The 15451-nt window shown below is 51.5% G+C and overlaps 1 protein-coding gene across 1 annotated transcript in view; it reads right to left on the reverse strand.

The window, feature by feature from the left end:
- Calb2 (calbindin 2) overlaps positions 1 to 13049 on the reverse strand; it is a 28036-nt gene extending 14987 nt beyond the window's left edge. Inside the window, exons 1-2 of the mRNA XM_003472154.5 lie at positions 12849 to 13049; positions 1100 to 1176 (exon numbers count right to left, since the gene is read on the reverse strand). Of these exons, the coding sequence (XP_003472202.1) occupies positions 1100 to 1176; positions 12849 to 12942 (171 nt within the window). The 5' untranslated portion in view covers positions 12943 to 13049. The remainder of the gene's footprint in view (positions 1 to 1099; positions 1177 to 12848) is intronic.
- Positions 13050 to 15451: the final 2402 nt, after the last annotated feature.

The raw sequence follows: 15451 nt of genomic DNA on the forward strand, positions 1-15451 counted from the left end.
CTCCTGAGCCCTGGCTTTGACCTCTTTCTAACCGGGATGCTCTGCTGAGAGTGTTGAACCAGAGCTCACGGTGCACTCATGACTCATCTCTCAGATTGCTTCCAAAAGAGCTGCTAATAAGCAGTGGATTGGCCTGCAGACACACATCGGGGCAGAGGGCACGCACAGGCCCCGAGGGAGCTTCTGGGTGAGAGTGTGCTCCACATGTCCTAGAACCAGTCACGGGAATCGTGACTGACCAACTCTGATCACGCTAGCTTTCCGGTGTTTCACGCATCTCCCCCAGAAGTCTTTAGCAAACTCAGTGGGGCACCAAAGGAAACAACACTCCTGTTGGTAAGGGGTCAGGATGTGATCTGGAATCACGTTGGGTGGGCTCAGAAGTTTGTGAAATCCCTGCACCCAAGGACAGCCAGGACCATCTGGGGATCAGATACTGCTCAGCAAAATACTCAACTAGGTCTTGATGGGGGTTCTAGCCTTGGTCTAGGATAGTGATTCTCTACTGAGGATGATTCTGGCCCCATCTCCCTCCCAAGAGACACTTGGTAATGGTGAAAGACATTTTTGATTGTTAAAACTTCAAGAATAGTGCAGCTGGTATCTCATGGATAGATGAAGGGAAGTTACTAAACATTCTACAATGCACAGAACGATGAAAACTTATCTGGTCCCAAACATTCATAGTTTAGAGGCTAAGAAACTCTAGTGTAGAAATCAGGTACTACAGGTCCCCTAGGCATCCAATCTTGAGTAGCAAACCTTCTGAAGCATTTTAGAAAGGCAGTGGACTCAGCCTCTAAGAAAAAATAATTTTTATACTGCACATTCATACATAGATAGATATGTAGTTTTGGGGGTCCATTAATCCCTGGTGCCTAGGATGGTCACCCCTCAACCCCAGACACCCAGGTATATTAAGTTAACATGCTCTTGGGAGAGTATTCTGTCTTATCTTGATCTTTACAGAGAAAAGACAAACTTTAAGTGCCAGGACCAGAAACTTCAGGCCTGTTGGGGGTCACATAGCCTGCTTAAAGGTCACATAGGTCAGGGTGACAGAAAACCCCTCACTATGGCAGAGGGGGTGTGGGCTTACCATGCCAGAGCCTTTTCTTGCCTTCTCCAGTTCTTGAAAAAAGTTTTCTAGTTCTTTACCTTCTATATACCCATTTCCTGTAAGATAAAAAAACAAAAAGTTGACTTCAGAGGTGAGTAGTCCAGCGGGAGTGAGAGAATGGGGGACGTTTGGGGCTTCTCGGAGAACCATCCCCCTTCTGGCCCCCAGGCAGGTGTGACGGCTGGCAGTGCTGGGCAAAGGGCACTAACATGTAGAGATCCATGATATGATGTTTGTCCTTGGGCTCCTCTGCCAGAGGACAATAGAGGAGGAGCTAGCAGAGGTGGGGACCCTGCAGGCTATGATCTTTGTCCACTACTTTCTGGACCAGCACTTGGTGCTGGAAGTCTGAGAGGGGACAGTCATTGACATCAGGGTTTGTCATCAGGTGGCAGAAGCCAGGTCCTTGGTGTTAGGAAGGTGTACAGAGAGGAAATGTGGGGTCCCAGAATCCATGTTTACCTGGGACCTCAGAATGTGACCTTACTGGGAAGTGTGTTTGTAGATGTCCTTAGTTACAACCAAGTGTTAGGGTGGGGACTAAATCCAGTGGCTGCGGTCCTTATAGGAAGGCTGGGTGAAGACACAGGAGGGGCAGGAGGGTTGTGTGAAGACAGAGCTGAAGACTGGAGTGAGGCCAAGGAACGGGGTGGATGGCTAGCAACTTAGAGGCAACCTGGACGCTGGACATGGAGGTGGAGTGAAGTCTCCCTCAGAGCCTCTGGCAGGACCCAACCCTGCAGACGCACACCTTGACTTTAGACTTTGAGCTCCCAGAACTGTGAGAGGATACATTTCCATACTGTTGTCATCCGGTTTGAGGTATTTTGTAAGAGCAGTGTTAGGAAACCAACACAAGGGCACAGTGAAGGAAAATTGTTTAACCCATCTCATCCACGGAATCCATAGTGACCGCAAGCAAATGGGGTTCTGTGTGGAAATCACACAGTCCTTTCTGAGAACATCACGGTATTTCTTAAATTCAACTGCCAGAACCTATGTATATAACGGAATGAACTTGAGGAAGAAGTGTAGCTCACAAGGTCAAAGCCTGGCTGGCTGGCTGGTCACAGGAGCAGGGAGGGGTCCTTCAGGCTCTTACACCTTGAGCCCAGGCAACCCAGATGCCAGGGCTGAGCTGTGATGGGGCGGGGGGCAGTGCTCCCAGGCTTTAGCGCTTATAGAATCTCCTGGGGGATCTTTAGAAACTATGGACATCCCACCTCCAGACATTCTGCTGTAATTGGCTTGGAGTATGAACTAAGGATCATGATTTGTTTTTTTTATAGCAGCCAAGTGATTTTCATGGACATCAAAGTTAGAACACTGCTGGCCTAAAGTCAAGTTCCATACCCGATCTAAACCAGCTGAGCAAGGCTCCCATAGAGGGGGTTCACTGTGAACAGGAAAGGGTGGAACGCTTTCGTCAAGGGGTGAATATTTTCTTTCAATAAATGCAGTTACAGATTTAATAGAAAAAAAGCATTTGTCCTGGCTTTTGGGGTGAGATGGGGTTGAAGGCTCGTCCCAGCCTCTTTTCCCAGTGCCCCCTGAGAACTTAAAAGATGAATAAATAACCTACGAGGTCCTCTCTAGTGGGAAGATCCTACAAGAGAATCACAAAACCTAAGTGGTGCTGTTTAGTTTGCAGGGAAAGAGATAGTGTGGTCATGCGAGGGGAGAGAGACTTGAGTTATTTCCTAGGATGGCAGGCTGGTCACTGTTGTAGGCATTCTGCGAAGCTTCTCTGGAGAGCTGGAATTTCACACGGTTCCACAGCCCCCAGGGCTGCTGCTGGTGTGGAGAAGGAAGGGCAGGGACAGAGAGGTAAAGAGGCAGTGCTCCAGCTGCTGGTCCTCTGTGGTGGAGGTGGTTATTCTCTCCCTGGTCACTCCCTGCAGTGATCTGGCTATTTTCCCGTTGCTGAGGTGCAGTTTCCTCTTGACTGAGAAGGCAAAGTCATGTCCTTCTCCTGGAGGCTTCGGAGAGTCGGTCTGGGAGGTAGAAAGCTGAGCTCAGCTCGGGGTCCATCTGCAGCTTCTGAAACCCGAGGCTGGGGAAGGAGGTGTGTGCAGGGGCTCAGAGCTGGTTCCATAAGCAAGGGCCGGGGTTCAGAGAGGCAGCAGCCACAGGGTCGGGGGCCCCAGCCAGACTGGGCAGATGCTCAGAGGAGCATGTGTGTATCTGTTTCCTGAGTGTATTAGGAGGCGAGGGAAAGAAACCAGAAGGACAGGGCTACAGAGCAGCACAGCAGCTTTCAAAGGGCGAGCTCCACTAGCTGTCAACAGCGTCCCCGCCTGCCCCTCGGTTGGGCCCCTGCTTGTACAGAGTTTTGTGCAGACACTGGGTGCACTGCCATTTCCTCTCCAGCATCTCTGCGCTGTTGAAGGGATCTGCAAAAATTACTGGCTGTTCTGCCACGGCACCAAAGCCTGGTTCTTCTCCTACCTCGCTCACATCCAGAGTAGAGAGACCAACTCTGAATCTCAGCTTCTTCACCTATAAAACGGAGTCAATGACAGTGTCTTTCTCCTGCGGTCGCTGTGAAGAGCCAGTGAGATGCATCACATATCTGAAATGCTGGCTGGTAGTGGTCTCAAAACTGCCTGTGAGCCAGGCCTGGTGACACAGGCAATCTGAGCTCTTCCAGAGGCTGAGACGGGAAGATCGCAAGCTGGAGGCGAGCCTGGGCAACTTATTTTGAGACCGTGCCTCAAAATAAAATCTAAAAAGTGCTGGGAGTGTAGCTTAGTGGTAGAGGGCCCCCGGGTTTAATGTGCAGGATTACAAAGAAAATAGAAAAATGAAAAGAAAGACAGAAAAAGAAAAAAAGGAAAGAAAGAAAGAAAGAAAGGAGAGGTCCTGGCCCCATTTCTGTGTTCTGCCAAGCACAGGAATACCCAGCCTTGGGCTTCTTGCCTCGAGCCCGGATACTGGAGGAGCAGGAAAAGGAGAACACAGCAGGTAGGGCCAGCACTGAGCCTGCTCCACCGAACCGCCGTTTGAACCCAAAGAAGAAACAGTAGAAAAGCACAGACCTGTGGAAGCCACTTTTCCCAGAACTTACAAGGAACACATTTTATTTTTACCCTGTCTTGTTTGAAGGTCTGGAGGTGGGTTAACAGCCTCAAGAACTCAAGCAGCCAGGCCCTTACTGAAGCCCATGGCGTAGGAAACTTCTGAACATCAACAACCTCGTTATGGTTGGAACATCTTTCATTTTTAAAAGCACTTTTGACCTCTTTCTTTGGTTCGGCAGGTAATTTTTTTTTTTATTCTATTTTGAGAAAGGACTTTGCTAAGTCGCTAAGCTGCCCAGCCTAGGCTGAAACTTTTAGTCCTCCTGCCTCAGTTTACCAGAATCCCAGGATTACAGATGTGCACCACCCTGCCCAACTAGCAAATAATTTAAGGCTTCACTACATGCAAGGCCTGTGTGAGTTGCCAGGGGGATGACTGATGTACAACAAGCAGCCTTGCCTTCTGAGTGGCCACAATCCCTTCCCAACCACAAGACCACCACTGGGCGGTAGGATCCTTTTCTGGTGACAGAAGAAACTGAGGCTCAGAGAAGGTGAGCAATTCACTCAGATCACACAGCGAGACAGGAACAGAAGTGGAGGATCCTAATTCCTAATTTCCGATGCAGGCTTTACTCTTTCACCTATTCAACATCTGCAGAGCATTCATTCTGTGTGAGCTTAGTTCCAGGCACTGGAGGCACAGGGGCAAGCCACACAGGTCTGGTGACATCCTAGTTCCTGATTGCATGGATTCAGGGACAGACAATCAGCCAGGAAATGCATTTATATGTGGCATTGCCAGTGTCACGTGCAAAGGAGGAACCATAATGTGACGGAGAGAGATGAGTTCCAGGCCTCTGGGGCCGACTGGGCAGGCCAGCCCCAGGCACAGGGAAGAGGGAGGAGCAGAATTAGAGGCAGGGAGAGGGGACAGGGGTTGGGATGATGGCACTGCAGAAAAAAGCCTCCCCTGAGTGTGGTGGGCAGCAGGAGATTCCAAGTCATCCTAGGACACGTCCCCCACCCTCACTCCCAGAAACACAGCCCAGGACAACAAACTTCACAGAGCAACAGATCTGCTCAGTGCCCATGCTCAGGGAGATGCGGCCAAGATTAGCTGTAGGCCTGTTCCTCCTGAACTTGGATGGTTCCCTGGGTGGGGCTGCCAGACAAGCATCGGAAGGTAGAGGGTTAGAAGCAGGGTGCACAGACAGGCAGGGTCCATGTGGGGTGTTCCCTCTACTGGGTGCACAAAGTCTGCCCCACTCTGGCTCCCCTAGGAGCAATTGTCATCCATCACCCAGAAAGTCCTATTCCAGGAGGCTGGGGTACAGGAGGGGTGGCCTACATCCTTCTGGGAAGGACTTTAGCCCTGGGCAAATGGCTTACTTCTGTGACCCTCTTACAGTGGGGTGGGCCGACTGGCCAAGGAAGCCTCATGCGGATGGGCATCCATACAGAAGTGGTTACCATGGTAAGCTCCACCCTAATTGTCTTATTCAGCCACGTCCGGCACTATGGGGAGAGGAGGGGCTGGGGGGAGCCACAGCCCCTGGATCCTTCCTGAATCTACCCTTGCTTCCATTCCTCACCACCGTATGCCTCAGGTGCCCCAAATTTAAAGGGAGACGCTTCTTTTAACATTGAGCACAAGCCTTGGAAAGCCTCAACAGAAGGATGCTCTAAAGGTCCGCTTGTTCCCTGTGATGTTCGTATGCACAGATTTCCTAGGAGTTGAGCAGGCCTGGGTAGGAGGAGGTATAATTCTACCATCATCTCTATGACTGTCCAGGGCTTTGGGGCAATTCCTCTGAGCCTCATTTCTTCATTTCTAAAGTGGGCAAATCTACTCATGCCCTCTGTACTTTATAGATGAGAGCCAATGGTGCCATGCTGTGAAAGCTTTCTGGAAAATGCAAACTCTCACAGAAATGGCCAGTGTCCTTTTTATGTTAGTCCTCTGAATCAATCTGTGGTTAAAAGCCCTCCAGCCCTTAGGGTGCCAGCATTACTGCTCTCTCGAGAGCCCCGATTCTCACCTGGAGTCACTCGGGGAGCTTTTACATCCCCATTCCCTGCCTCCAACCTTGCTCCCTTTACCTATGAAGTGAGGTTGTTGGCCAAACTCTCCAGGTGTCTAACATGCACTCAAGGTGGTGCATTGCGGTGGAGCTGCAGGACTCAAACTTTAAGGTATGTAAGAATTCCCTGGGAAGCTTATTAAAATGAGGATTCTAACTTACTAACTTCAGAGCTTGCTTTTCAAGTGTGGTTCTTGGGCCAGTCAAGATCAGAAGCTTGTGAGAAAAGCACAACCCTGAATTACCCCTCCCCACCCAGTCTTCTGAATCGGCCTCAGCATCCTGTAATCCATTTTGTTACATAGCCCAGGGGATTCTCGGACACTCAAACACTGAGATGCACTGACTCAGTGGTTTTCATATTGCAGTCTGGACCCAGCACCCAGATGTCACTTAGGTGCTTGATAGAGATGTGTGTTCTCAGGCCCTCCACCTTGGAACCACTGAGTCCCATGAGGTTTCCTTGTTAAACTGCCTGGGAGGTGAGGCCACTTGGCTGTGTCTGGAGTGTACTTTGCTTGAGCCGTCACACCTGCAGCCTGAGCGCGCTCTGGGACGGCCTGATCCCTAGGCTCTGCCACCAGATTAGCATTACCTTCAGAGTAGACATCATTTATAGTTTTTGTCTTCCCACCTTGCCTGATCTTCACAACTCTGCCAAGGGAGCAGACTTGGTGTTAAACCCACCTCAAAATGTACTTGGAGGGGGCAGGGGACTCAGTTACATGGCCAATAGAGGTTGAAGATTAGCTTCGTTTCGTTTCATTCATCCCAGAGGCAGACGCTTGTCTGTATACCTGTTTGCCTGGGTTTTTTTCTCTCAGTCATTTGCGTGTGTACACACACACACACACACACACACACACACACACACACGCACGTACACACCTCCCAGTGGCTCCCAGAAAAAATAGAATAAGCTTCCAGTAACAACAGCTGGATGGAAGTTTGGATGCTGCAGTCACAATCTGTTTCAGGGTGGTGCTGCTTCTGGAACACGGAACTGGGGCCCGGCTGGGTCCCCTTAACCTGTGGCCGCTGAACACTGGGCTGAGTCCCAGGATGGAGAGACCAGAAGGATGGGGCAGATTGGGCAAGACGGGAGACAGCAGAGAGCCAAAGGGGAGGAGGACAAAGCCAGAGCGGGGTGGGGGCCCAGATGGGGCTGGCTCGGCCAACGAGGGCATCTGATGCAATCGGCCCTGAGGGACACCAGCCGGGCCACCCTCGAGAGCTCGGTTTTTGAAGAGCCTGAGCCTTGTGTCTGCTCTATTAATTCTGGTCCCTTAGGGATAGGAAAAGATTTCCCCAGGGGTTTCCTGGGCCCTGGCAACCTCCCAGAGGTGCTCAGATAGTAGAAGTACTCCAGTGTGGAGGGGGGTAAACAAGATGGGTGGGGCGGAACACCTGAGCCCTGCGCTGGTGGCTGCCCAGTCTAGGCAGGCTGCAGCATCTTGTTTGTGAAAACGCATTCTCTCAGCTGCAGCCCTGGGGAGGCCCAGCTCTTCACAGCCCCAGGGCCTCCCTCCGGCTGATGTAATAATAATCTAAGAGGCCACCAAGTGCAGAGTGGATACACTATGTCGCCATACGAGTGAGCAGTGATGTACATGGTAAATATTTAGATTTTAAAACTGTATTAGAGTGAAAGACAGATTGCCATTAATCCCACTCAGAAAGCTCCCTCTTACTTCAAACATATTTATCTCATCATTTTTGCCACTTTCCGAAGCAGGTCTGGAAGTCCTCTTTTGTATCTTTACAAAGTGTGGTCAAAAATATTGTGAATGCTATGTGTCACCTGCCATCCAGCAGAAAAGCAGGCTCGTAAAAACACTGCAGTAAAAAACAAAACAAAAACTCTGCAGTAAAGTGTCCTCACCCACCTTTTTCACTGGAGCTGGCAGTGTGCAACTTCAGGCTCTTCCCCAAAGTCAAAATGACCAGGTAAACATCTTTAACTGATTGAAGACATCAAGGCAGCCTACACCCAAGGGGACCCCCAGAACGGCTTCACACAGTGGCAAAAGCTCTGGGCTAAGTGTGTTTGGAGTCGCGGAGGATTTACAGGGGATTCGTGGCAACGTGTATTTTGCTGTAATAAATTCAGAAAAAACAACCATTCACTGCAGTTTTCCTCGTGCCTCAGGCACCAAAGGATGGGGTGTCAGTGAAACAATGGTCAGCGGGTAGAGAGGTGCAGGGAGGGAAGGAAGTGCATTTCCAGGGACTGTGGAGACAGAGTGGGCAGGAGGCTTTCTCAAGGAGTCTCCAATCCTGGCATCAGGATGCCGTGTCTACAGATCCCCAGAGATTCATTAGCAGGTGAAGCAAAAAGCCTTGCTCAGGTGGCTTTAACCTTGAGCCCAGCACTAGGCCCTGCTGACCTCCATAGGCTAAGACACAACCACTTTTATAGACCGCGTGGCTGCCTTACGAATGGTGTAGTCACCCTGCCTTGTCAATATTGTGGTACTTATGTCAGTTCTTAGTATCTCCCTCACATCTTGTAACACTGTTTTGGTGAGACTTGTCCGTTAATATTCCACGAGTCTTTGGTTCCCCAGGCCTCTCCCCACCTCTGAGAGGCACTGTGGTTCTATAACAGTATCCCTGCCCCAGCAATGACAAAAAGTTAGCACTGATGAGCATTCTGGGAAGGGCCAGCCTGGACACCCACTTCTAGGTAGTGTCGCTGGTTTGGTGTGTGGGTTTCCAGGACACTTCTGTTAGGGCCATGGCATACAGGGAGAAAGGGAGGGAAAACTCAGCAAAGCCCTTGGCAGTCCTGTGCAATCCTTCCTGCTAGTAACTTTCAAAGTCCTCGAGTGCAGGGGCTCTCAGGGGGGAACAGGGCTCAGTCTCTGTGACAGACTTTTAACCCCCCTGACTCATCAGGGCCATTTGGAGGCAGACACAGCCTGGAAGAGTAGACAGGTCCTACACCTCGAGACTGTGCATATTATTTTGGGGGGGTGACCATGAAATTATTAGTTTCAACTTAAAAAATGCTCTTGTAAAATTTTCAAACACTACAGAAACTAACTTAGAAAATAAAAGAGATTATTTTTAATTTTCCTTTAACTATTCTTCAGAGAGAACCACTATTGTTTGATAGTGTTTTTCCAAATCCTCTCCAATGTACATGCCATCAATTATAAAAATGGGCTTCCGATAGTGTTCTGCTATAGTTTAAAAAAGTTACACACATCTTGGACATTTTTCTATGTCAGCACAAAAGCTCCATTTAGCTCTTATTGGTTGTTTAATACTCACTGTAGACGCGACCATAATTTATTTTTTGGTTCCCTGATGACACACATTCCCCTTCCTCCAACTTTCAGATTTCAAAGAACTCTTTAATAGGCTCTCTGGGGCACTTACCTTTTTGTATGTACAGAACAGATATTTTAACCATGGAGAATATATGCTTGGTGGATTTCTTACTTGGTCCTATGAGTGTCTGCTTGCTTCTAAAAGAGGACCCAATTTCTCCCCATACTCTTTTGGCTCCAGAGAGGTAGCCAAAAGTTAAGGCATTTCTTTTGTGAGCCACAATATGACTCCTCACGGGTCATCAGTGGAGTTGGAGCCTGGTAGTATCTGTCAGAACAACACAGGGAGACCCGTGATATCTGGGTCAGCTGCCTGAGTTTTACAGAGTAAGAAATATTGACAAGGAAGTGACCAGGAAGCCACAGAACAATGGTATCAAACATGTAAAGGGGTGACACGTGAAGAGCCCCAGACCCCATGTGGGTCATAGGGTGGCTTGGCTGCCATTCCTGACCCCTGATGTTGCCTTTGAGAGAGAGCTGAACCTTCCCAGTGCCTGGCCTTAGTGACTACAGAGGAGGAGTTTGGGGTGGTGTGGGGGACTGGGAGACCAGAACCCTGGCCTCTCCTGCTTTGCTGTGCTATCTTGTGAAAAGAAGTTGTTTCTTTGTTCCTCAACCAACCTCTTTCCAAATACCTCCTCTTTCCTTTCTCTTCTCCAAGGCTATTGATAATTTTGAAAACAATCTCTTTGGTCAGGGGTACTAGGGTGCCTCCTCTTTTCCTTCTTTGGAATAGGCTAGGTAAGGGTCATCGCCTCTCTCTCCCTGGGACCCAGATTTTCTCCAAGGTCCCCTGTGTCTGTTTAGTTGAGAGTCCACAGTGGGTGAGGAGGCAGCTCCTCCTCTCTCGTGGCTGTGATTAACTCGGCCCTGGGAGCTAACTCCAGGGACCTAGCGAGCTTCTAGGGAGCGTTCTCCCAGGGGTCTTTAAGGTGCTGAGTAGCAGAAACCCTAAATTATAACAGAAGCCAGCACTGATCAGAGAGGGGTCCAAGCAGGGCTGGGAACTCCTCAGGTGGTGGGGCGCTGGCCTCACCTGCAGCTTTGGGGTTTGCAGAAGGTGAGGACAGGGAACAGAGGATGCCAAAACCAAGGTACCCAGCAAGGTGGCTCCAAACCCACTTCTGGATCCTTTAGTGGAATTGCAGTTGGCTGTCTGCACATTTTCCAGGTCATCAGCCTCCCATCTCCAGCATGGAACACTTTGGCTTCCTTTTCCTATAAGGCCAGGGTCTCACCGTGGGTCTTTCCTAAGGCTGTGACCCAAGAGGGCCTGAGAAGTCTAGTGATTAGGGAACAACCAGCAAGCTCGTATAGGAGCAGCGGGAGCCAGGGCACAGGAGCTCTGGGAAGTCCTTCAAAACTCTTGGTCTCAAGGACCTCTTTCTGGGGAAAAGGAAATGTCTACTGGCTCCAAGACTGGGTTGCAGGCTCTTCTGTGGGCAAATGGCAAGGAAACTTGCACCTGTGATCACAGAAAAGAATCCTCTCTTCCAAGCCTGTTCTGAAATTCGAGTAGGGAAATAAGCCCTGGCCAGGGATCAGCGTCCCCATGAATTGGCTACATGACCCTGCACAAGTGTTCCTTGCATCCGTTTTCATCCATACAAGGGAACCTGGGCAGCAGCCTCGCAGCACAGGAACAGAAGGTGGGACTGTTTCGAAAGGCACAACGTCTCAGACTGTACATAGCCATAAGGCTGCTCATGATTGCTGAGAGGGCTCTTGGATGCCCTCGTGTGAATGGGGGAAAGTAGGATTGTGGAGTTCTCCGTTTCTAGCTGACTCATCTAACAGGAGGCCAGTGGTGTAACCTTGGCTGCTTGGTAACTTTCCTTGAACCCCGCAAGTCTCTGGTGTGGATAAACTGGCAGGAGCATCCTTAGGGAATGGGCATGTCATGCGGAATGCCAAGGGGCTGCACCTATTACAGCCCATTTCCCTGAGGCAGCTTTGTGCCCTGAGCTGGGAACTGGAAACCCAGGCCACCTTTTTAATCCCATTTTTCAGATTGCACGATCTACCCACCTTGGAGCCAGACACAAGGTCCTAACCCAAGTAACCAGATCCCCAGTCCTCTCTGCCCTCCAGCTTTCTCAGTTGCCTCCAAGGAAAGGAAACTTCACCGTGAGCAGCCCCAGACATTAACCCCTGCTTCTCCACCACACTCTGAGCGGAGCATCTCTGTTTAGCACCTCCACACCCTGACAGGTGCGGCTGGGAGGAGGGAGGAACCCAGTAAATCAGCATCCAGTAGCCTCTGCTTCCCATCACCCTCGCTCTCAGCCCCAGGATAAACACCCTGGTCCAGCACGCTGCTGATGAGTCTGAGACACCAGGGTATTTTGGAGGCCCCGCTTAGCCAGGACCTTGGAGAGAGAAATTAGATTGCTTTTTTTTTTTTTTTTTTTGGAATGATGGAGAAAAAGTCTCCAGTGATATTAGCAAGCTCTACAGGGGGGTTTCTTTAATGCCCCAGTGAGATCATTATAGTACTGAGTGCCATCTCCCAAGGCAATTCGATCTGGACCTCATTTTTGGGCTTGGTCAATATCAAGACCAAGTATTGGTCACTGGGGCATTTAAGAGTGTGTCTCCCCTTTTCCAGAGGAGTCACCAAAAGCACCCAGGATTATCACCAGGCAGGAGGAGCAGGTCTGGGGCTGGCACCCCACCACACCCATTGCTGACACGATTAGAAAACCTACTGCCCATGAATTTGGGGGATGGAGAGAGCAAGCCCAAGGGGGCATCAGGACCCCTCCCCCATGCCATTCTCCACACCTGCTCCCAGCCAGCCAGCCTGAGCGAGGGCAAAGGCTTCCCCCTCGGACTGCCCAGCTCGCCCTAAGTTCCAGAATGGTGAGGGGGCTGCGCGGGCACTCAGGAAAGGGGTCGCCAGGGACCAGATGAGTGGGCTTCTGAGACCCGGGCTGCAGCAAAGAAGGGTGCAAGTTACCTGAAGGGAAAGGTGGGGAAGATGGCAGAGCGAACCGCAGGGACCCTTCTCCAGCCCGGCCTCCTCTCTGGGGACACTCCTACTTGCTCAGAATGATAATGCACAAGCTGGTGGGTTCCGTGCGCCCCACACCCGAAAAGTTACTGACACTTGTCACCAGAGCGGCTGGATGTCTCCCAAACTCGAAATCCCGACCCCAGCAAGCTCCGCGACCAGAACGCTCCCCGGGGGCGAATGCACACCTGCCTGCCCCAGCCATCCCCTCTGTCCCTCCAACCGCAGGTCCCCTGGGGGCCCTGGGGCACAGAAGTTGGGAGCTTTACTGACCGTCTGCGTCAAAGTGCTTCCAGATTTCCAGAAACTGGGACGCTGTCAGCTCGGCCAGGTGCAGGTAAGGGGGCTGCTGCTGGGGGCCAGCCATGGCGAGCCTCTCGGAGACCTCAGCCAGCACGGCGCTGTCGCTCGGTGCGGCTCGGCTCTGGCACTCGCGCTAGGGCAGCCCGCCACGCTGCCTTTATAGGCGGTCCCGGGGTTGCGCGGCGCCCGGCTGCCGGCAGGGGGCGCGCGCGCTCAGGGAATCGCACAGGGGCGCGGCGCGATAGGGGCGGGGGACCGGGGACTTGGCCAAGGGTCCTGGGGTCAGCATGTATGCGCTGAGGCTCCTTTGCAGGCACCGGGACACCCGGAAATCTTTCGATGGAAACTAGGAGAGGCCGCTCTTCCTTCCCTGAAGGACTGTACTCCTTCTTGAGTACAGTCAGCACTAGCAGTAGCAGTAACAGTAACCACAGTAGCAACAACATCCCCGAAACTGGGACGATACTGCAACCCTAGGCTTTGGAGTTCACTGGGTCTTCCTCTTGCCGCCTCTCATCTGTGCTTTCCACAGCAGGAAGAGCAGGCACCACTTTTCTAAGGCAGGCCTCGAACTGCTTAAATGACTTGCCCAGCAAATAAGTGGCAGAGCTGACATTTGAACCCAGCACCCTTTTCATGGTCTCATGGCTCCTAAAGGAAGCCCAGACATCCAGAGAAGCCGCGAGGGCTCAAGGCCTCGCTGGGGGCAGCTGGAATCAGTGAGGCAGGCAGGAGACCTATGGGGAGGGGCCTTCACTTACCCCTCATCTGAGTACCTTCCTCCATCTCAGCCAGGACATTCGTCCAGGGGATGGCAGAGCTAGCCTTGACAGTACTGTTCTTGACTGCGCCCACTGAGAGACACGAGGAACTTGCCTACCCCAGGGGACAGAAAATGTCCAGCCCTGATTTAGGTATCCACTGAGTCGGTCTCAGGAAAATAGAAGCAGCTGCTGCCAGCACATCCTAGGAAGAGAAGGGACAGGGAACGGGCGGCTCCTCCCTGTGCTCTGGTGCTGGGAGCCCGGGGGTCTGTGGGAGCCTGTGGATGCCTGGCCCCCTGAGTGACAGACAGCACCGCCCCTCATTTCTCCCCTCTCCCCCACTAGTGCTGTGCCACCAACTGCGCTCATTAACAAGTGCTGATGAGTGTGAGCTGAGCTACTTTCCAAGGGACAGCCAGTGAAGGAGAAGGAGGTAAGCGAGAATCAAAAGCAGGTCGCTAGGTGAGAGGGGACCAAGCCGGAGGCAGAGGGAGGAGGCTGAGCCAGCCCGAGAGCGGCTTCCATAGCCACTTGGGTTTTGCCCAGGGCAAAGGTGCTCAGAATTGTTACTCACACAAAGACTAGGAGACAGGAGTCAGAGGAAGCCGGCTTTGGAGGCCTCTAGGCGCTGTGCCCCCTCTTGCTGCAAGGGAGGACTGAGCTGAGGAATTCACCAAGCCACCAGAGTCCCCAGGTTGCTTCTGGGGAGGCAGGGTGGCTCACTGGTCCAGTAGGCACTCTAGAATCAGGCTGCTTCATCTGAGTCCCAGAATAAAGCTAGGCTGTGTGACCTCTGGTGAATTACATAACTTGTCTATGCCTCGGGTTTACTCTTCTGCAAAATGGGAATGTGGGTGTCTCCCTCTAAGAAGTGTTCTGATGATTAAAAGACCTCACGCTGCCTCATGGAACCTGTGATCAGTGGTGAGCTTGGCTAGAAATCCCTGGGTAGCTTCCAGCTCTAGGAAGGGCTGAGACGGATGCTGACTCCAAACGCAGGGCCCTGACCGCGTTGACACCTGTCTGTTGGGCTCCTCTGTCACTTCCTGCCACTGCTCTGTTCAGGTCTGGGGGAGGCTGCTAACCCCTCCAGTGCCACCAAAGCCAGCTGTCCTCCTTCTCAGAGCTTCCAGACCAGGGAGATGACAGCAGGGCAACCACTGTGACCTGCGCACTCTGCAGTGGGACAGTCGAGGACTTTCTTCTTTTCTCTCTCTCTCTCTCTCTCTCACTCTGCAGTGGGACAGTCGAGGACTTTCTTTCTTCCTTCTTCTCTCTCTCTCTCTCTCTCTCTTTCTCTCTCTCTCTCTCTCTCTCTCTCTCCTTCTTTCTTTCTTTTTCATACTGGGAATCAATCACAGCATTTTGAGCTTGCCAGGCAGGCATTTGTACCACTGAGCTATATCCCCGGCCCATCATTCATTTTGAATGCATCCCTGGACTTGTTTCTGGGAACCCGTCTCCGCCTTCCCATACCCACACCCAAGGAGGAAAAGAAGAGCCCACACAAACCTCTTGTCCCTGTCCCCAAGCTGAAAGCTGTAGTCACTTTTAGGAGTTACAAATCCCTGCTCTGGAGTCGGATAGTGGCAGCTTTAAAACCTACCCACTGGTGATGAGTCTTGGCCCGCTGTAGGACCTCTTTGAACCTCAGTGAAAACAGAGGTGATAATGCTAGTCTGGCTAAGTCAGTGTTAAGGATCAAAGATGATGTAGCCAAGGGGTACCTAGCAAGAATCCTGGCTGTCCTGAGTGCGTAATGAAAAGATGGGTACTATCAGGGACACAGGCCATGGGAAGAATTTTCTT

This window comes from Cavia porcellus, unplaced genomic scaffold (genome assembly GCF_034190915.1).
Source record: "Cavia porcellus strain 051 isolate PalLab524CR breed Dunkin Hartley unplaced genomic scaffold, mCavPor4.1 scaffold_4, whole genome shotgun sequence".
Classification (NCBI taxonomy): domain Eukaryota; kingdom Metazoa; phylum Chordata; class Mammalia; order Rodentia; family Caviidae; genus Cavia; species Cavia porcellus.